The sequence below is a fragment of a genome, unplaced genomic scaffold, assembly GCF_019419815.1.
Source record: "Pyrus x bretschneideri cultivar Hongxiangsu unplaced genomic scaffold, Pyrus_bretschneideri_v1 Contig62, whole genome shotgun sequence".
NCBI lineage: Eukaryota > Viridiplantae > Streptophyta > Magnoliopsida > Rosales > Rosaceae > Pyrus > Pyrus x bretschneideri.
The window spans coordinates 461,192-481,689 of NW_025999801.1; the positions used below are offsets into that span (position 1 = coordinate 461,192).

At 38.5% G+C, this 20,498-nt stretch overlaps 4 protein-coding genes across 4 annotated transcripts; 2 read left to right on the top strand and 2 right to left on the bottom strand.

Annotated features, from left to right (window-relative positions):
• Positions 1 to 2,669: 2,669 nt before the first annotated feature.
• On the top strand, positions 2,670 to 4,911 carry LOC103933604. Its single transcript, XM_048572597.1, has 2 exons — positions 2,670 to 3,305; positions 4,766 to 4,911. Exons 1-2 carry the CDS (start codon positions 2,788 to 2,790, stop codon positions 4,821 to 4,823), a joined length of 576 nt encoding a protein of 191 aa, XP_048428554.1. The 5' UTR covers positions 2,670 to 2,787; the 3' UTR covers positions 4,824 to 4,911.
• Positions 4,912 to 8,184: 3,273 nt separating this feature from the next.
• On the top strand, positions 8,185 to 11,894 carry LOC103933605. The gene is made up of 4 exons (XM_048572648.1): positions 8,185 to 8,735; positions 9,611 to 9,769; positions 9,914 to 10,569; positions 10,664 to 11,894. The coding sequence occupies exons 1-4, from the start codon at positions 8,379 to 8,381 to the stop codon at positions 11,730 to 11,732; spliced, it is 2,241 nt and encodes a 746-aa protein (XP_048428605.1). The 5' UTR covers positions 8,185 to 8,378; the 3' UTR covers positions 11,733 to 11,894.
• A 2,673-nt stretch (positions 11,895 to 14,567) lies between these two features.
• On the bottom strand, positions 14,568 to 18,197 carry LOC103933630 (U-box domain-containing protein 52-like). Its single transcript, XM_009343319.2, has 8 exons — positions 17,934 to 18,197; positions 17,718 to 17,839; positions 17,087 to 17,295; positions 16,511 to 16,791; positions 16,242 to 16,343; positions 15,736 to 16,149; positions 14,757 to 15,524; positions 14,568 to 14,615 (listed from the first exon to the last, which is right to left on the bottom strand). Exons 1-8 carry the CDS (start codon positions 18,195 to 18,197, stop codon positions 14,568 to 14,570), a joined length of 2,208 nt encoding a protein of 735 aa, XP_009341594.2.
• A 602-nt stretch (positions 18,198 to 18,799) lies between these two features.
• On the bottom strand, positions 18,800 to 20,263 carry LOC103933607 (uncharacterized protein At3g28850). The gene has a single exon (XM_009343296.3). It carries the CDS (start codon positions 19,997 to 19,999, stop codon positions 18,854 to 18,856), a length of 1,146 nt encoding a protein of 381 aa, XP_009341571.2. The 5' UTR covers positions 20,000 to 20,263; the 3' UTR covers positions 18,800 to 18,853.
• Between the last annotated feature and the right edge of the window lie 235 nt (positions 20,264 to 20,498).

Here is a 20,498-nt window from a genome sequence, read left to right on the forward strand (position 1 = left end):
ATTTTCGTAGAATATATTGGTGACTAATGAGTATTTTTTAAAATAATTGGAAATGGTAGATTGTTCATACACATTACTCTGTTTAATTAAGACATGTTCTGGATTATTCTAACCCTAAAATTAGTAGCAGTAGTTTCATTTAGGTTAGGTTAAGAGAAAGACTAACCAATGATAGGTTAGGGCTCATCCTTGTAAGATCAGCTACTGACACTTACATGTTTACATTAAAACAGCCGGAGTTCGACGAGAAGGAATATCATGCAGCTCTTCATCTTCCAAATGCTGAATTTATCTCGAGAACGGAAGAACAACTCGTTACAGTTTTACACAAAGCTAGGGACGACTGAAGCACTGATGAAGAGGACGATCAAGCATTCTCGTCACGATTTACAGAAGAAATCAAAATCACCGTATTGTCGGTACTTTTGTTCCTTGAGTCGCAAGGCTTCAGTTCGAAGTAAATATGTAGGAGTTGGTATTATAACGAGAGACACTTAATCTTTAGGGCTACTATGTCTCACCTGGAAATTAATATTAGATTTTTCTATCGATCACCTTGTATTGAATTTTGAATTTCATTACGTGGTAAGTGGGAAAGTAGTTATTAGATAATTGCTAAAGTCCCATATCGGAGAGATATGAGATATTAAATATGTTTAAAAGGATTTACATAATGCTATGATATTGCCGAGCCTAGTAGCGTGGGCTTATAACTTAGCAGGGCATTAATGTGATTGGTTGCCTGCATGAAGCCTAACCAGGTGAGGTTATGGTGGTCTTGGTTTGTTCACCTTGTTTGAAATCAAACAAAGTGCGCCCTTAAGCCCTCAGGTTAGTAGGGTTTCCCCATCCACCATGGTTGGGTAGCTAATATAAAATTGATGTTCAGATTGGGGTTGGGTCTAACCCAAGCCCCGCAGACCAAGATATGCCTAACCTCGGCGTGCTACCTGGTGTGGCATCTCACTCCACATTCACTTTTTGCATCCAATTTTTCCACTACGTCTTGAGTTCAATCCCTCCCCTCTTCCCTTTAACATGGAAAGTCACTTGTAATAATAATAACAAAACAATCATGTAATTTTTCAGCCGTCCGTATACCATATTTTATCATTAGGAGAGTCAAGATGAGAATTTAAGGCCTCTTCTAACGTTGATGTTGTGTTTGGAATAAGGGGTTTACCAAGTATCTTAAAAAAAGAGACTAAATTAGTAAGAAACACCCCACAAGCTAGGCATTAGATAGAGATATTTAAAATCCCTTTTACTTGCAAAACCCTCGTCCAAACACACCATAACCTGCAATTTTAAGTTATTAACTTATGTGTTTCCATTTTATAACATATTCCAAGTTTCAAACAAATAGCAAAGTGACCAAGCAAGCAGCGATGTATTTCTGTTGCCATTTTTCTTCCAAACACTTAGAAATTGGGGAAGGAAAAGCTTTTTGCTAAAACTATTACTCTACAGAACAAAATAGTTCATCTGGAAAACATTGGGCAACTCTCCCAGACAGTACAATGGCGACTGTGAATCAGGTGGCAGAACACACTAGTTCAAAGAAACACAAAAACCAGATGAACACTAAACTGGAGAGCAGTTTGATTAAAAACATTCGCCGCAATCAAAATACGCACAACATCCACTCGCATTAATAGACGTGTGTGGAAAGGCTACCTAGAGATAACACAATCATTTATTGATACCATATGTTCTGTGGTGCATCCAAACCCAAGCTGAAAAACAAGCGTTGAATCATTGCATCGACCTCCGACGAGATTACAAACTTGCTATCTAGCTGGTAAACAAATCCTACTGTAACCAAAAGCGTTTCTGAGTCATCCTATCAGCTAAAAAAACAGATTATAAACTGACATAATAACTTATTAGAGATAACCCCAATGCTTATACGTAGGTCATCATTTGAAGTGCTCCCTTTCTTTTCATCTCGTCTACCATCGAATCAAAATCGGAACCATCCAGCAACGGCACGGCAGTTAAGGTTCAGCCAAGGGTCAATGCAAGGATCTTACTTCAAAACCACCTCTGGAGTTTTTCTTGTCCAAACGGGTTTTGAAGGAAAATTGGAGCTTATGTTGGGCTCCAAATTAATATGCGTTGGCGTTTTATTAACCAAACAACTTCTTTTGCAAGTCGTGCGTTTTTTATTTTAGAGGTATTTGTAGGCTTACCTCATGTACTTGTATAGGACTGCCAATTTTCCTTATGAATTTTAATTTTAGTTGATTAATCTCTTAACTTTGGTAACTAGCCAATTTTCCCCCTAAACCTCCTAAAAATTTTTAAATAACCAATCTCCCCCACTAGGATTGGATTTTAAATTTTTCATCCAATTTTCCATTCTTTTTGCCCCGTATAATTGTCATGTGTTGTTAACGTAATCAAAATGGATGGAAAATTATATGAAATTTTTTAAAATCTAGTGTCCCGGGGGGTTGAAAGTTTAGGAAATAATTGGCTGAAATTAAAAGTTCAATGTGAAAATTGACTAACTATAAAAGTTAAGAGAATAATAAAGTAAAATCAAAATTTAAGGGAGAAATTAATAGTTCTATACAGATTTATAGGCAAATCGACAAATATGGCGCCTTACTGTTTTTATAACTAGAAACTGCTTATTAAAAGGGTATTTATGTAATTCTATTTCACTGTAAAGAAAAGGAAGGGCAAAGGGTTTCGAACTTTGAAGAAAAGCCGCTTAAGAGTTTAGGAGAAGAAGAAGCCGGCACCGCCACGGTGGGAGCACTGCCGAAATCACAGACGAAAATGTGGAGGAAAGCCATAGCAACAGCAGCAGCAACACGCTTCGGCTCACTTCACCACCCATGGCGCACGATAGCACGCCCCCACTCAACCACCGCATCCCCCTCCGCCGCCGTCGACTCCGTTATCCTGCGCTCCCTCAAGGAACACTATCTCGATGTCCAGAAAATGAACCCTCCCCCAAAAATCAACCCTCCCTCGCCCTTCACAGTCGTCCAGGGCTCGCTCGACGGCAACGGCCCCGCGCTCAAGCGGATTTTCGGCCGGGAGGAGATCACCATATCGGTGATGCGAATGGCAAATATTATTCCTGGCGATGGCGGAGAAGACGACGATGCCGATGACACGAACCAGTTGTTCCTACACCTCGATGTTTCAAAGCCCGGGCAGAAGGAGTCTCTACATTTTCTTTGTGCCCTGTATCCGGATGCTTTGGGAATTCACTCTGTCTCATTGCGCAAAATCGCCGATTTATCGAGCTCTGGTGATGTTCTTTCCACATATAATGGCCCTGTTTTTGAGTAAGATCTCTTCTCCTTCCTCCTCTTTTTTAATAAAATCAAAATTGCCAATTTGCCAGTTAGGGTTTAGGGTTTGGGGTTTTGGTACAATTTGGAATGTATGTCATTGTTTGTGGTTGCATTTGGGTATAAAAGAGAAATAAACTAGGCAAATTGTCTTAAAACCCCGAGAGTAACTACGATTTTGTTGTGGGTAATGTTCTTTTGCTAGCAAGTTTGGGATTTTTAATTAATCGGGTGATTAGGTTAGTCTGAATGAATAGTCTTCCGTCTCATGGTATTTAAGAGAAATTGTGGTATTTGAATGATAAGTTGATGGAATGTACATTTGTTGACATGATTAGTTTCTAATCGGGGCCGGAAATATCAAACTTACATGCTTCAACTTGGCATAAAATGGAACTAGGAGCCAGACTTTGTAAGAATCTTACTCAAGTACTTGGGTTTCTTGTTCTATATCTTTTGTTTGATAGGATGTGGATGTGGCTTTGCTGAAAAAAAAAAGGCATAAAATTGTATATTCAGTAGCCTTTATAACGACAATGCTTTTCAATTATTTGGTAACTGCCTAAGAAGAAGACCAACTGGACCTGTAATTAATGCATGTAGAAATTTATGTAAGCGATATTTACAGAAGCAGGTTTCAGTTCCCAGCAAGAACGAACTATTTTGGTGTTGCTTGCTAGCGAGCTTACTTTTAATTTCCCTTTCTTTTTCCAGAAAGAAAAAAAATGTCCATTTGGATGTTATGTACGCATACTCAAGAGAAACCGTCTCTTTTGGGTATGTTCTGTAAAAGCAGCCCGCCCACTATCGATGCTAATTTTGAAATATGGATATGCTTTCCTTCCACACTGGGCAGGATGACTTTATGATTCTGTCTGTGAATCTCTTTTCCTCTATTCCCTTTTAATTGAGAAGCGAAAGTTTTGGATTTGAAGTAGTATCTATATGTTAAAAACTGTGACCATTGAAATTTGATATAGATAGATACACTGAAAGAATAAAAAAGAAATAAAATAGAACAAGAGAATATCATAGATTTATTCATTTCAATAATCAGTGTATAGAATACATAAATTTTGTTTTTTCAACGAAATAAACAAGAATATTTTAAATCTGTTATTAATACATTAATATTGCTGATCTTGGAAACATCTCTAGCTCAACGATGACTATATTTTTGTGAGTGGATAGTTGTTGTCTCTGGTTGTAATTCAAGGTGAAAGTTATATTGGCTCAAGTTTAGTCCTTAAGCATATTGCTCAAGTTTAGTCCTTAAGCATATCGGTAGTGATTTAGCCCTTGATTCTCATTTGTTTTGTTCAGTCCAGTGGCAAGAAAAAATAAGGGTTCGTGAAAATCATTTCCCTAAGCATATATGTTTAACAGCTTCTTTCACTGTAGATTAGTATCCAACGATTCTAACCTATATTATATCGTTTATGTATTTTTGGTAGTGTGTCATTGCCATATGCTTTTGCTGGAAATGATGTATCCCTCCTTGCTGCTCTGTAATGGGTCTGCATTGCTGAATTTCTTTCTTCTTTTTTGTAAACTTTTTATTGGCTTTTTAGAAATTAAATCTGTCATGTGCTCTGCTTTATGCATGAAAAACTGATGTATATTTGGGTTGAATTGTTCTCCAACTGACAGAGATCTTAATGAAACGATGAGGGATGCATTCCACAATTACCTAGAAGAGCGGGGTGTGAGTGAAAGTCTCTTTCCATTTCTTCGAGCATGGCTTTATGTCAAAGATCATCGTAATCTTTTGCGATGGTTCAAATCAGTGGGAACATTCATTAATGAAAACAAGAAGGTTAAGGATTCTTAGTTTCATTAGGAGACCAAGAAAAATGTTGGTTTAGGAAAGAAAAACGGAAGTGGATTCTAGCAGTTTCAGTGCTGGTTCGATCTCAACGCTAATTGTCCATTTACGGTTTAATTAGTACAGATCAAGTTCTTCGGCGCTAGTTTTGTACGGGACCTGCTAATATACATGTTATAACTGTATCAAATTCAATTTCCCTTGTTCAGAATCTGATTCATGTTTGTTTGCATTTGCATATGTTGTTGCCACCATGTTTGTCAGTTGATCAGTATTTTGGTGAGACCTGTTCCGAAATAATTTTTTTTTTTTTTTTTTTTTTTTTTTTTTTTTTGGTGGGAACAAATCTCTTGATTAGTATTTGTGGTGGTACCTTAGTCATATTTTCTAGGGTAAAGTACAAAAACTACCTCAACTATTGGGGTCACGACAGTTTCATACCTCATCTTTTAAAATTGACAATGTCATACCGCATCTTACAAATTTATGACAATATCATGCCTTCGTCAAATTTTCTGTTAGTTTTTCTGTTAAGTGTTGACGTGGCAATAGATGGAGACCACTTTCTATTAAAAAATTATTAAAAACTAAAAAAAAAAATTTAATATTTTTTAAATATTAAAATAATAAATAAAAGTTAAAAAAAAAAAAAAAAAAAAAAAAACCTTCCCCCTCTCTCTCTCTCTCTCTCTCTCTCTCTACCCATCTTCATCTGCTGAATCTTTAACACAAAAAAAAAAAATTGAAACCCCCCCCCCCCCAAGGAGGAGGAAAAAAAAAATTTTGAAAACCCAACCCCACTTGCCCCCCCCCCCTTCCTCCAGGAGAAGGAGGAAGAACCGAAGAAGGAGGAAAAAAAAAAAAAAAAAAAATTGGAAATTGCACCAATTTCAATTTTTTTTGCTCTTCTTCCTCCTTCTCCTTCTTCTTCTTCTTCTTCTTCTTCCTTCTTCTGGTTTTTTTTTTTTTTTTTTTTTTTTTTTTTTAATATTAAAAAAATTTAGTTTTTAATAATATTTTATTAATTTTTTAATAGAAAGTGGTCCCCATCTCTTGCCATGTCAGCACTTAAGAGAAAAACTAACAGAAAATTTGACGGAGGTATGACATTGTCACAAATTCGTAAGATGCGGTATGACATTGTCAATTTTAAAAGATGAGGTATGAAACTGTCGTGACCCCAATAGTTGAGGTAGTTTTTTGTATTTTACCCTATTTTCTAACATGTTTTTATTTGGGTGGTGATTTTCACGCTCCCTAATTTCCCTTTCACACACTTTTTTGGTTTTTAAAATGTTTACTCTTTTTCGAAGACAAATAGATGGAGCAAACAAATATTAAAATATTAAAACGGTGAGTGAGAGGTAAAACATGGTGAGTGAATACAAGGATTGCTGTTGTTCAAAGGTTAATAGGACATGAAGTGGGACCCACTTATGTCTTCGTCTTTTTTTTTTTTGGAAACTTTAACGAAAAAGCTTCTGGTACTGTTTATTTTTAACGAAAAATCATATTTTTTCACTAAAAAGTCAATCCTGGTACTATTCACTTTACTTTTATTTTGTCCTTATCGTTAAAACTCAAAGTTTTCAAATCCTTTTCATTAGTTTTTTTTTTTTTTTTTTTTCATTTATTCATACCCACTTCTTTCTTAAATGTATCTCAGAGCATCTTCAAATGAGATATAAAAAATAATGTCAAAATTATCTTTGATGGTTGATGTGACAAATTGAATACAAGTACCAAATCTTTTTCTTTTTCAATGAATGTGTCAAATATGTATTTTATTATTTTATTCTAATGGTTATTAATGGGACCATGAATTAAAAAATTTAAATTATAAATATTTGACTCTTTTATTTGTTGTAAAAAAAAAAAAAACAGCTAGAAAGTAAGAACTCAAATGAAAAGAATGTGAGTTAAAGTAATAGTAAATATAATATATGTATGGTTTAGGATTAGGAGACATGATATTGACATCGATTTTGACACACGTATTTTTGTACGACTCACTTCGTAATATATTTAACAATTTAAACCGTCTACGGTCTAATTTTTAGGTATTCTCTAAAAGATTATGTTTGCCAATATTGACCATTGGATTAAATTTAATGTTCTTTTATAGAATTATATTCGTTCATTTTCTTTACTATAAAAAGAATGTCTTAATGATTTTATATTTATCTTTTTTTTTTTTTTTTTTAAGGATACTCTATGAATGATGTATTAAAATATAGACGGTTCGGATCGTTGAAATACCTTATGAAGGGGGGCTTACAAAATAGTTGTCAAAATATGTGTCCAAAGCGTGTGTTTCCAATCCCGACCCTATATATATAGTGTATGAAGCTGCAGCCTGTGAAATTTGACAAATAATTTTAACGATTGTGTTTTTAACCTTAAAAAGGGGGGGGGGGGGAACCTATGAATATACCGGCTACAAGAAAAGACCTCATGATAGTCAATATGGGCCCTCACCACCCATCAATGCATGGTGTTCTTCGACTCATCATTACTCTAGATGATGAAGATGTTATTGACTGTGAATAAATATTGGGTTATTTACACCGAGGAATGGAAAAAATTGCGAAAAATCAAACAATTATACAATATTTGCCTTATGTAACACGGTGGGTCTAGTGAAGCGACCAATGTTTGGAACCTTAAACGAACTCACAAGAATGCTCAATATCTAATTGGATACCTCCTATATTAAAAATATAAAATATAAAATATAAAAAAAAACAATTTTTATGAGAATCTTTACAGATTTAGAGAATCTCTAAAGATTTAGAATCCAGAGATTCTAGGAATGTCACTAACTGCAAAAGAATTAGCTAAATTGGAGGGAAACAAATAATAACGGACAGAGAGGCAAATGATACCAAAATTACGCACACGAAACTGAACACAGGGTGAGAGTAGTAATATGCGCAAGTGCAAGGACCCGTTTGCAAATTCCGCTTGTAACTAAAAACAGAAATAGAGACGTTGGTTCTTAGGTGTGTCATGTATGTGTATTTTTTGCTGCCGTCGGGAAACAGGCATCTCTCTCTCTCTCTCTCTCTCTCTCTCTCTCTCTCTCTCTCTAAAGTTTTTGTGTCCATTCTACAAACGGCACGGCAGGTTATATTATAATTATAATGATCCACTAGCGGATATTTGAATTCAATCTTGATTACCCATATCTTGAAATTTCAGTTTTAATCAGCCGAGTTTGGTAATATTGACATCCAAGGACAATGGTGGTGAAGAAGATGATGAGGTGGCCACCATGGCCGGCAGCAGCAGTTTCCACCAAGAAATATACTGTAGTCGTTGTTGTACGGAGGCTACATGGGTTGGAATTGGAGGAGGAGGTGGTGGAGGAGAGAAGAGCGTTGGTGGTGGAGGTTAAGTGGAAGGGTCAGAAGAAGTCCTTGAGACTCGGCTCTGCGCCTCCTGTCAAGAGGAATTTCACCAAAGAAGGTGGAATTGGCGATGATGGGGCGGTCGAGTGGGATGAGGAGTTTACGAGTGTATGTCGCTTTTCGGGTTACAAGGAGGAGGGGGAGCCTCTGTTTTTTACATGGGAGCTTGCATTTACAGTGCTCTGCAATGTCAGTCAGTCTCTCTTCCTCTCAACTCTTTTTTGCTTTTGTTTTGAGGATTGATGATATTTTTTTTTCTTTCCAGTTTCTCTGTTTCTCCATATACTTTAGATTGATGGGTTGACTATTGGTGACAGAAGAAATGAAAGTTTTATTTCTCTTCGCTTCGGTTTTGACTTGAATTATATTCTAATCTCCTCTAATTTACGAAGAGGGGAACTCGTAGAATTGGTTGTTTTGTATGAAATTTGAGCCTGCATATTGAGTCCTAAGCACCCTATTTTTCCTTGCTGAGAATGATTTAGTAAACTATCCATCCATCGATCCCCAAAAAACAATCTAAAAAAGGAAGGCGAAGGTGGCACAACAAGATCAATACAAGAATATTCGTTTTAGTTACCAAACCAACATGACAAAGTACCGATTCAAGAGTTCACTGGCGGAATGGTATGAGCAGGAAAAGGACTAGCTAGCTACGTAGTGTTCTGAATCAAGTTGACAAGTAGTAATCTGATTTTATTTCTTTCTTCCTTCTCTGTCAACTAGTCGTCGTCTTTACATACACGACTAGTTCAAACGTTTTATGCTACCTTATGTGTATTTTGTGGGTTAATTGTATTTAGAGAATGGAATCTAATTGAAATAAGAATATGCTTATAAGTTTTGAACTTGTTTTCTCAAGAATATTGGAACATAATGATCAAGACATATTATTTGAATATTGAGAACCTCATATACGTATCGGTTTCCATAGACTTAGCTTTCCTTCACTAGTTAATTTTCCAATTACGGTTTTTGATTTTAGTGCTTCCGTCTTTTGTTAAGTTTTCTCACGAACTGTGGTCACATCGATCTTGTGATTGTTTTTCGGTTTAATGAATCAGGCTGAAAACAAAGGAGTGAGAAACAGAGTCAGTGTCTTTGGAACTGCATCACTGAACCTCGCGGAATATGCTTCAGCAGTGTCTGACGGAAAGGAATTCGGGCTCAACATTCCTGTTAATGTCGCTACTGGGGTTTCAGAGACTATCCCATCACTGTCTGTATGTACTACTGCCTATGTGTGCGTTAGACTATTTTATTCTTCAACTGGTTTTCTCATGTCACTTTTTTGGGTTGTGCTCAAGTACTCTTTTTCTGAATCTGAATATTTCATCTTATGCAAAGTTCCTCAACAATAATTACAGATCTCTCTCAGATTATTGGAACTGAGAGCCACTCAACAACTCTCAGAGACCATGCGGGGATCCTTGCATTCTGATGAAGCTATTTCCGCACAAAAAGACGAGTTTTCTGCTCTTAAAGCAGGGCTGAGAAAGGTGAAAATCCTAACCAATTATGTTTCATTTGGTAAATCAAACAAGGCATGCCGCGAGGAACGTAGCACTGATAGCAGGAGTTCCAATCGAAGCGAGGATGCTGCGTCCAATTATCCATTTGACACAAGTTCACTTGATGATGATGCTGGAGAGGAATCAGAGTGCAGTAAGGACGATTCTAGTGGCAGACAGTCAATCAGCTACGAAACTATAGCATATGCAAACTATGCTGGAGCCTTGTTTTCCTCCAATACTAACATTGAGGATGAGGATGATTTTTGGATCCACTATAGCAACCATAAATTAGCAGGCGGCTCGCATGTTGACAATTCTGGTGCACCAGTCCACAGGCCAACCTTCTGGTGGAGTTCAAAGGGAAGCATCCTACCTTGGAGGAAGAGGAAATTGAGCTTCAGATCTCCGAAGACCAAAGAGGAGCCTCTTCTGAAGAAACATTATGGAGAAGAGGGTGGCGATGATATTGACTTTGATCGCAGGCAGCTTAGCTCCTCCGATGAGTCCAGTTTTGGGGTACATGTTCAACTTCTCCCTGTTGTTTTTGAAAATGTCCAGTTTTTGTATTCACTATTTTCATATCCTTTTTCTGAAACCTTTTGTTTCTTCTTTCTATTCTGAAAGTCTCGTGAAACAGAGGGTTCAGTATCTGAATTCGGGGACGATAAGTTTTTCTGTGGGAACTTGGCAGCAAAAGGAAGTGATAAGCCGTGATGGAAATATGAAGCTTCACATCCAAGTATTTTTTGCTTCAATTGATCAAAGGAGTGAACGTGCTGCTGGAGAGAGTGCGTGCACGGCCCTGGTTGCAGTCATTGCAGATTGGTTGAAATCCAACCAGAATGAGATGCCTATCAAGTCTGAATTCGACAGCCTGATTAGAGATGGATCATCAGAGTGGAGAGCTCTCTGCAATAATGAGGCCTACATAGAGCATTTCCCTGACAAGCACTTCGATCTTGAGACCATTTTTCAATCTAAAGTTCGTCCTCTTTCTCTAGTTCCAGAGAAATCTTTCATAGGATTCTTCCATCCTGAGGGACTAGAAAATAGGGATTTCGACTTCCTTGATGGTGCCATGTCCTTCGATAGTGTGTGGGATGAGATCAGCCATTCTGCATCAGAATGTGCATGGGACAGCAAACCGTTAGTCTACATTGTGAGTTGGAATGACCATTTCTTTGTCCTAAAGGTAGAGCAGCATGCTTTTTACATAATTGATACATTGGGGGAGAGGCTGTATGAAGGCTGCAACCACGCTTATATCCTCAAATTTGACAAAGACACGAAAATACAAAGATTACCAAGCGGTACTAAAACAGCAGATGAGAAAAAGAGAGACCAATTACAACCGAACAACTCCAAGGAAACAAAAGCCGAAGGGGCAATTGTAGTGAGCCAGAAAGATTCGAAAGACGGAGATAGAGAAGAGGAGATTGTGTGGAAAGGAAAAGACTGCTGTAAAGAGTATATTAAGAGCTTTCTTGCTGCTATTCCAATAAGGGGATTGCTGGCGGATCTTAAGAGGGGTTTGATGACATCAATACCTCTCCATCACCGGCTACAAATTGAATTCCACTATACCAAGCTGTTGCTGTCCCCGGGTGAAGTTTCAGTAATTGAAACAGCAGCTGATGCTCCAGCAATGGCCATGGCATTGACCGTTGTATAATGACTTCCCCCTCCCCCTTCTTTTCGGGATTCAATTGTCCATCTCTAATAGCAATACAATGTAAATAGAGAATTCAATATAGAGAACTCATACCACATTATTTCTTTGTTTATCAACAATAAATCCTCATGTTCAAGAACCTTAATATGAAGGGCTTTACCCTGACGCTTGGTACAAGTCATAAATATTTTTCAATCCTTTGATGAAATAGATCCCACAAAGAAAAGAAAGCTTCAGTTCAACTCTGGTTCTTGTAATGGAAGAAAAGGTGGATAAGCTTAGATTAGAAGTTCACCACCTTTTCTTCAATAAGATTGCACCAAAACCAGAGTTTAGTGCAATAGGCAAAACCTATATATTATTTACTGGATCTCATTTACGGAAAGGAAAGTGTAGTGACGATCAAATGCAAATTGGTCTTTCTTCTAGTTGTTATTCCGAAATTCTCAGTCATCATGATCGAGGGCTTCTAGTTTCATCCCATTGGCAAGTTTCCAGTTGAGGTGGTACAAATATTTGAGCAAATCCAAGTTCAATGTGGGCAGTGGCAGTTCGAATGATATTCCTCGACAGAGTCTCCTGCCTTCACCAAATGGAAAAGGAAGCAATTCAAAATTGTTTCCTTTAAAGTCCATGGTTTTGAAAGCGTTTTCAGGATGATCAGCCCAAAATTTTTAATCTCTCCCTATTGCATACGCATTGATGATGACTTTGGCCCTTGCTTGTCTTGGGATGATATGATCGACAGCAGGTGCAGGGTGTAATCGAAAAGTTTCCTTGATGACTAATTTCAAGTAGAAGTATTCAAGCTCTTCGATTTTGTTCTTTCCTTTTAACGGTTGTCTTGCCTCTGATTGTGACTTCTCCATTAATTAGGGATTTTTAGCAGCTCTGACATTGCCAATTTCGTTGCTGGTCAACTCTCACAGCCTGCAGCAGAGAAAATGTCCTGAAAATATGAAGTTGCAATTAGTTATTGGAAGTGAATACTGCACACCTGTTTTCTCCCCATATGTTTATTTTGAGTCTTTCGATTGAATAAATCAAAGAAGTATCAAGCGACATAAATAATTAAACAGAGGTGTGCAGATATTAATAGTACTTACTTGTACAGTAAGTAAATATATATATATATATATACAGAGTATTTTAAAGTGGTGGTTTCTTTTCTCCTTTATCTTAAATCTGAACACGTCGCAATTGGCCTAAAATCTGAAAGATACGAATCCAAGCTTTTGCGAATTTGTATGCAATGCCGGCATTAATTCAAGAATTTTAGGGGCAGTTTGGTATCCTACTTCGATAAGGTTCCATATCTTTCGTAGTTGTCTCCTATATTCATTGTAGGGGGAGAACACAATGCTTGAATTAGTGGTCATATGCGATTATTTGAGCAGCATATACATACACTTGACTTGAGGTTGATCTATGTGTGAAACTGATCTCCTCGTTCGTCTTCAACACCTCTTGGGCTGCTTCCGGTGATGAAATAATCACCCAGTTGTAGTTTCATAACAGGGCCATGTTTCTTGTGGTACAAGTTTTGTGACAGCATCATGTGCAGTGGTTGTTTTGGCCGTGGAGATGGAGGCTGTAAAATCCCACATAGCCCAGGGGTGAGGATCCTGTAAGCCTTATATATATATATATATATATATATATATATATATATATATATATATATATATATATATATTCCCATCTCTACATAGCACGATACTTTTTGGGAGCTCAATAGCTTCGGGTTCCATAGGAACTCCGAAGTTAAGTGAGTTCGCGCAAAAGCAATCCCAGGATGGATGATCCACTGGGAAGTTCTAAATTCCCAGAAACAAAACCATGAGGGCGTGGTCGGGGCCCAAAGCGGACAATATCATGCTACGGTGGCGTGGTCGAGGCCTAAAGCGGACAATATCGTGCTACAGTGGAATCGAGACCGTGGTGGCCCGGGCGGGGATGTGACAGAGGCAAATTAATTGCCTACAGTATGCCTTTGGCTTTGGATTTTTTTTTTTTTCCCAATATTTTCTGAGTGTCAAGAAGAAGAGAATGCATTGCCAAATTCGTAATTATGTTTTGTTTTGTTTACTAAACAACTGCAACTTTGTTGTGGATGCTAAGATGCGCTTATTATTTCATTTTTATATGCATAGCCGTGAGCGTAGTAAATAAATACAACCAAATATTCAATTAGTGACTGTTTACTTACTTGGAATGATGCAAGTCATGAACAAGGAAAGAGAGAAAGAATCAGAACGCGATCAGCTAGTCCCCCTAGTTGATCTAATTTCTGATTTTCTGGTATATGATTATGAATTTCAAGGTAGAACCCATACTTTTCGGAAGTTCATGTGTTAGCTACTATATTGAAATGATTCCAATAATCACCATTATGAGAGTTGAACGTAAGACATTTCACCTACAAGTGAACAGCGATACTGCAGTTACGAGTAGACCAGTATAAGTGGGTTTCCCTCTCTTCCTTCTCTGAAGAAAAAATCCCATACAAGTGAAGATTTATGTTTAGTATGGATATGATTTCATTAGAGGAGTGCACTTGAGCTTCGAACAAAAGAGGAAAGAAGAACAGATGATTACACTTGCGAGGCATTTGAGTGGATCGTTCTTAATTAATGGATTAAAGAATGAAATAAATAAATAAATCTCTACTATATATAAGAGATAATTATGCTATCAATACTTGATTTATCCGTATATAGTGCCATAAGATCACGTGCTATATACAAGAAAATTGAAAATTCTTGTTGCTGAAGTCTGAAGATGGGATTCTATAATCTCCATTCCCGCATTTGATGGTGTGCTTGACAGGCTCCTTTAGCTCTCGTACCCAGATAGTGGTTGATGGACGTCGCTTAGCACATCCTAAACATCATAAGACGAAAGATTAAAATGAATTTAAGGAAAATATCCAAAGAATTCAGACACAGAATCATCTATGTGTGCAGTGACTGTTTAAGTACAATATTGCTTGCTTAGCTAGAATATTTAGGTTAAACAACTCACTTGATCACATGAGGACATCGAGCTTTTGCTATGTCTTTGTGAGTATACTCCACCACCACCAGCACCAGGCATGCTATCTTCGGCTAATGCTCTCAATCTGTTAAGTTCAGGTAGCACAACCTTCCCAAGATCAGGTCTGTCTTTCCGCCTCATTTCAGCACATTGTAAGGCTAACTTGGCAAAGTTGGTGGCTTCCTCGACTGGCCAGTCAGGAACAGCAGGGTCAAGCAACTCGGCAAAGGTCCCTAGCTCCAAAGCTCGCTCGACATGATGAGTCAAACCCATTGGCGATTTCGCTGTTATTAGTTGTAGAAACATGACCCCGAGTGAGTAGACATCAGATTTCGTTCCAAGCAAGCCAGTTTGTTGATACTCTGGGTCGATATAACAGAAGGTTCCAGCTGTTGATGTCATTCGGTACTGAGTGACAGAGTCTTGTACAGATGGAGGGACAAGCCTGGCTAGACCTACATCACTAATCTTGCTCACATAGTTATGGTCTAGCAAAATGTTTCCAGGTTTTAGGTCACGGTGTACAATTGGTTCTGGCTTCGTCTGGTGAAGGAACAAAAGCGCAGTGCCAATTTCTGCAGCAATTCGAAACCTGAGCTGCCAAGGAATAGCCGGGGTCTTACTGTTACCTTGCTGGAAGAGACAGTCTTCTAAGCTCCCCTTAGCCATGTACTCATAGACCAGACAACCATACTCTGGGCAAGCTCCAAGAAGGAGCACCATGTTTGGATGTCGTATGCAGCTCAATACTTCGATCTGCGTAGTCAAAGAGTTGTCAGCGTTGAGAGTTGTCCCACATTATTGAAAAAAGGAGCTTCGCCTTAGTTGTTTAAGTGATCTTAGGGCTCTCTCTCCTATCACCAGTTGGTTTAGAGTTCGATGCTCACATCCTAAATTGGTATCAAAGCAGTTGTATACTAATTTTGCTTGAAAACTGTATCACGTGTTTATGTAAAAAGTCACAAACCTCTTGTTGGAACTGTGAACGACCATGCGCTGCATCTGGACGTAGAATTTTGATTGCTACTTGTGTGTGATCCAGTTCACCCCAGTACACTGGTCCATAGCCTCCTTCTCCAATCTTGCGATCTTGTGAAAATTTATTTGTTGCTACTTCAATCTCCTCAATTGTATATTTCCTGTACCTGAAACTGTATGCCGTTGCTTCTGTTCCCTTCTTCTCTTCAGCTTGTCCAAGAATCGTCATTTCTGCAAGCCTCCTTTTTTGGGATTCCAGTTCAGCAATCATTTGAGCTGCCGCTGCTGCCTGAATGGCTGCCTTACATTTCGCTTTCTCATTCTCTATTTGTGCCAATGCAGCTTCCTCTGCTATTCGTGCCTCATGTAATCGTTGTTGTTCTTCTGATTTCAATCGGTTTGCCTATATATCACGGTATGTTATTACAATTCATGCATGTTAGAATTAGTTTTCTATATTATATGCTCAAATAAGATTTCACGTCCACATCATACCGTATGTTTTGATGCGACTGCCTCCTTGCAGGCCGCGTTATACATGTCCATTGTTTGCTTGAGCTCTAGCTGGAGCCTCCTCATCTCAACTTCCACTTCCTCCTTTTATTTTCAAGAAAAAACTATGCATTAATACTCTCAACCATCTCTACGTACAGGCTCAAACTCGCTCAAAATTTGTTAAATCGAATGCTGCTATTTGTATAATCTAAATTACCAACTTGTCTGCTAATTCCAGTTACTTATGGTGGGAAATTGTCTTGTCTTACCACGTTTTGTGACGATGACCATGATCTTCCACTTTCCGATGAGGATGTTGAGAATCCGTATGGTGAGGCGCTCATGTCAATATATTGGTGTCTAGAGTAAGATGACGCAGAGCTTATGCTGTCAAACTCCGAGCCCATTGATTGTTGGGAGCTTATTCCCGATGACACACTATTGTACAAGGAAGGAAACATGTGATCAATGCTTGGTCTTCCGCTGCTCACAGATGATATATCACTATTCTCTGGTGATAGGTCGTATGAGTGGTTCATTGAAGATCGTCCTCCTCTTGCGAATGGTGATCTGCATCATTTTTATTAGCTCAGTATCCTCATCGGTTATTGCATCAGTGATCAGCATACTTATTATTGTTTCACAGAATCAAAGTGTGCGTATGAGGTTAATTACTTGATTTCATCGGTGTCATGATGCATCAGCTGGCAAGGGGGTGAAGAGTGCGTCCTCCTCTCCAATGCTGTATTAATCAAAGACACTTGAATGAGTAATGAGAAAAATCCTGCCATCGAACGAGTGGGGAAATAACTTGATCAGTTGTATAATAACAGAAACAAATTTACCCCTGGGATGCTGTTTGCGCATGGATTGTTCACCATTTTCCGAAATTCTGCTGGATTGTTTTTGAATTTGGTTATGTGCTTTTTGGGGTGGTGCTGTGGTAGCAGTTTGCATATATGAGATCTTTCCTTTCCCAATGACATAGAGAGTGCAGAAATCCGGTATCCCTTTTAGCACGAAGCTTGGGACATCTGTTGTTGTTTTGAATGATCTGTTGCTTTCGAGCAAAGAGTGGACGACATTAAGATCATCAGTAATGTTGTTTAAACTATCCGGTTTTTAGGCACTCAGTCAAAGAGTTATATTCCAAAATTAGTCGAATTGAAAATTTTTACTCATCCAAATTCTCATCTTATTGTTAGATAACTATAAACAGGCGAACATACATAGTGTTAATAAACAGAGAGCGATGACAATGATAATCAGATACCTAAACGATTATCAAATGGACAATACAAATTTTTAATCGCGGTGATAGGAACGTAAACCCTATTTAGAGAACGACTCATTGTTTCTTTGATAGGTTAGATTAGAACATGCATGCATAACCAAATCTCACTTAGATAAGAACAAGAAGAAATATAAAAAGTAAGAAACCACATCAAAAAAAGAAGGAAGAAAGTAAAAAATTACTTGAAAAGGCCGGTTCTTGTGGGTGCTCCAAGTACCAGAACCTCAATTGAATTAGAGATAACATAGTTGATCAAGGTTTTTGGTACATCGGCAGCCTCAACCACGACTTCTTTGCATTTTATCTGCAGCAAAGATCAAGTTAAGCAACCTGCAGATCAAAAACTGCATCAAGAAACAAAATAATACGTAAACTAATTGGTTAGGAGCACGACTCACAAGCTTTTTGCTGCAAAAGGAACGGAATGGAAGAAACAGCTCTTTGGTTATTGGGTCAACTGGTTTTTTGTACACATTTTCAGTTTCCTCCCCTTGGGATACAGCAGAAACCGCCGGTGTTGTTTGTTTGACATGGAGCAGGATGAGATGTTGGCCTCCGGTAACAAGATTATCAACAGCCCATTTTATAGCATGTTGACTTCCTTTGTCTCTGTCAATTGCAAGTGTCACCTTCTCTCTCGATTCTACTGTCCCTCTTCCCATTTCTCTATATGATTAAGCTACGAGCTAGCTGGTATCTGTCTTTACAAAGAAATTAATTATGCAGATGCAGAAACTCATAACCCAGAACTGATTAATGAAGAACGTACTCCGGTTTTTATATGATCACGACCTTGCAGACAACTGGCAATGCTTTGGCTCCCTAAAAAAGGAAAAAACGTGTTTTACTTACTCTCGAAAACAAACTAGTTAATATTTCTACCTTCCACAACCCTTGATTGGTATTCTATCTCTAGAACGCTCAGTAGATCGACTCATTTTGTCCACCCGAGTTTGTTACTTGTGCTGACATATTCAACTACCGGAGAGTTTGTTAGTTTTCGTAGTAAACCACATTATCTGGAAACTCTTGTGTCACTTCACTCGTTTTGTTTACGAACGAAGAACCTTCCAAAAGAAATAAAAATAAAGAAAGACAGAATTCCAGCCTTCCCCGTCTATTTTTAGTTCGTGTTAGTTATTCTGGTTCAAACAGAAGGAAATTTACTAGAAAAAAGAGAAATGGATCATCGAAGAACCTTCTTTTATTCAGATCCCGACTTTTCGCCAAAAGAATTTCGAAAGAATATAATGAATACAAAGAATCAGAAATTTCAAGTTACATACATTACAACAAGAGAATCACAATTTGGATTTGTTCAGCAACACAAGGGGCATATAATCAACCCATTTTCGTTACACTCGGGGCACTTATCCGGCTGCCCCTCATCGGCGATGAGCTTGCAGCTCCCGCTGCATCTGAAGCAAACCACAAATCGAACTCCATCGCAAGCTTCACAGGGGCCAATGGACCGATCCAACGGGACTCCTTCAAAGAGCGGCTTGAGCTTTCCTTGTTCATGAAGCGTCAAAACCTCCTCCGCTCCCCCGATATATCTCCCCTTTATGAAAAGCTTTGGAGGCACTGCTTTGCAATCCAAAATCTTCCACAGCTCTTGTCTGAATTCCATGTGCATTGACACATCTCGCTCGTAGAACACCACCCGAAAGCTCTCCAAAAGAAATCGAACGCTGTTGCAATCATCAAAAGTCTTCCGAATTCCCCGAAGGGTTGTAGTGTAGAGAACTACCGATGAATCCAAACTACCCGGCGGACACTTTTCTTCAAAGGCTAACAGAGCGTCTTCATTTGAAGGTGGTGCTGGCTCTAGCTCTGGCTCGGGATCTGGCGCTTCTACAAAATTGGATTCAATATCTTCCTTTTCGCTTCTCCTTGCATTTTTCTCTTCTTCACTCAACCTCATATATTCCATCACTGCTTGCTGAAAGGCTGCTAGTAGGTCCGGGTCGAAGAGGCTACCGGAGTTTAAGTCCGGTCTCCGAAAAGATGAGATGTCAATCTCCGACAAAGGGGTCTGTCTACGATTCTCTGAAGCTTCAGAAGCTCTGTTTTCCTCCAAATTTGATTCCGTTTTAGCCCAACTTTTGCTGCACTCTACTGGGTGTTTTGCCACCATTTTAGGCCTAACGTTTTCCTTGTCGTCGACGTCGATATCATCGCCATCCTGCCCTGACTCTTCTTCATCTTCGAGGTCTCTCATAAGCTCGGTGACGTCGATAACGTCAGGCTCTTGCTCCGTCACATTCTTCTTTAACTGTTTGATCTTCTTCTTCTGCTCCGTTTCTTCCGAAATCAAATTATGGGTCTGAATGTTGAGATTTGAATCCGCGTACCCATCCGATGCATTTACCTGAAGAACTCGATCTTGGGGTTTCAGGTACCCAATTCCAATCGGTCCGATTGACTTCAACTTCATCATCAACTTTCCCTTCACCCCTTTCATTGTTTCCGAAATTGAGCGCCGAAAATCCGAACGAGGAAGCAAAATTTGGACACGGAAATAAAAATAAAAATAAAATAAAAGGAGGATCGTAGAGATTAGAGAGTAAACGACGCTGCTGCTGCTTCTTCTTTCTCCGCCTTGACCTTGGTGGTTGGTGGTGCTACAGACAGAGCTTTCCAACTTCAACGGCTACAAAGTTGTTTTTGGAGTTCTAAAATTCGAAAACATGGGGGCCGGGGAATGCTGTGGGATGCGGAGCAGGATAAGTGTGACGCTAACGGTCATAATTTGCTAGTGGCTTCTTTTCTTTAGCTTTTTTCACTTTTTTTGGGTCTTACTTTTCCTTGAAGGACAGTGATGGGAGAAATTTTTTGTTGTGACGGATACGAGGTGATACAACACGTATTATTATACAAATTATGAGATATATGTCGTAAAAAATTAATAACTTAAAAAATACAAATTTTCACCACTTATATAAAAACACGTGATGTATCTC

Bases quoted from the DNA above. Each gene is read 5' to 3' on its own strand.
- LOC103933630 (XM_009343319.2), bottom strand. From the start codon at position 18,197: ATGGGAAGAGGGACAGTAGAATCGAGAGAGAAGGTGACACTTGCAATT. The intron at 16,344-16,510 runs GTAAGACAAGAC...TGAAAATAAAAG, and splicing joins GGTCATCGTCACAAAACGTG to GAGGAAGTGGAAGTTGAGAT. The intron at 16,150-16,241 runs GTATGATGTGGA...CGTGATATATAG, and splicing joins CAGTCGCATCAAAACATACG to GCAAACCGATTGAAATCAGA.
- LOC103933607 (XM_009343296.3), bottom strand. From the start codon at position 19,999: ATGAAAGGGGTGAAGGGAAAGTTGATGATGAAGTTGAAGTCAATCGGA.
- LOC103933604 (XM_048572597.1), top strand. From the start codon at position 2,788: ATGTGGAGGAAAGCCATAGCAACAGCAGCAGCAACACGCTTCGGCTCA. The intron at 3,306-4,765 runs GTAAGATCTCTT...TATTTTTGGTAG, and splicing joins TATAATGGCCCTGTTTTTGA to TGTGTCATTGCCATATGCTT.
- LOC103933605 (XM_048572648.1), top strand. From the start codon at position 8,379: ATGGTGGTGAAGAAGATGATGAGGTGGCCACCATGGCCGGCAGCAGCA. The intron at 9,770-9,913 runs GTATGTACTACT...CAATAATTACAG, and splicing joins AGACTATCCCATCACTGTCT to ATCTCTCTCAGATTATTGGA. The intron at 10,570-10,663 runs TTTTGGGGTACA...GAAACCTTTTGT, and splicing joins AGCTCCTCCGATGAGTCCAG to TTCTTCTTTCTATTCTGAAA.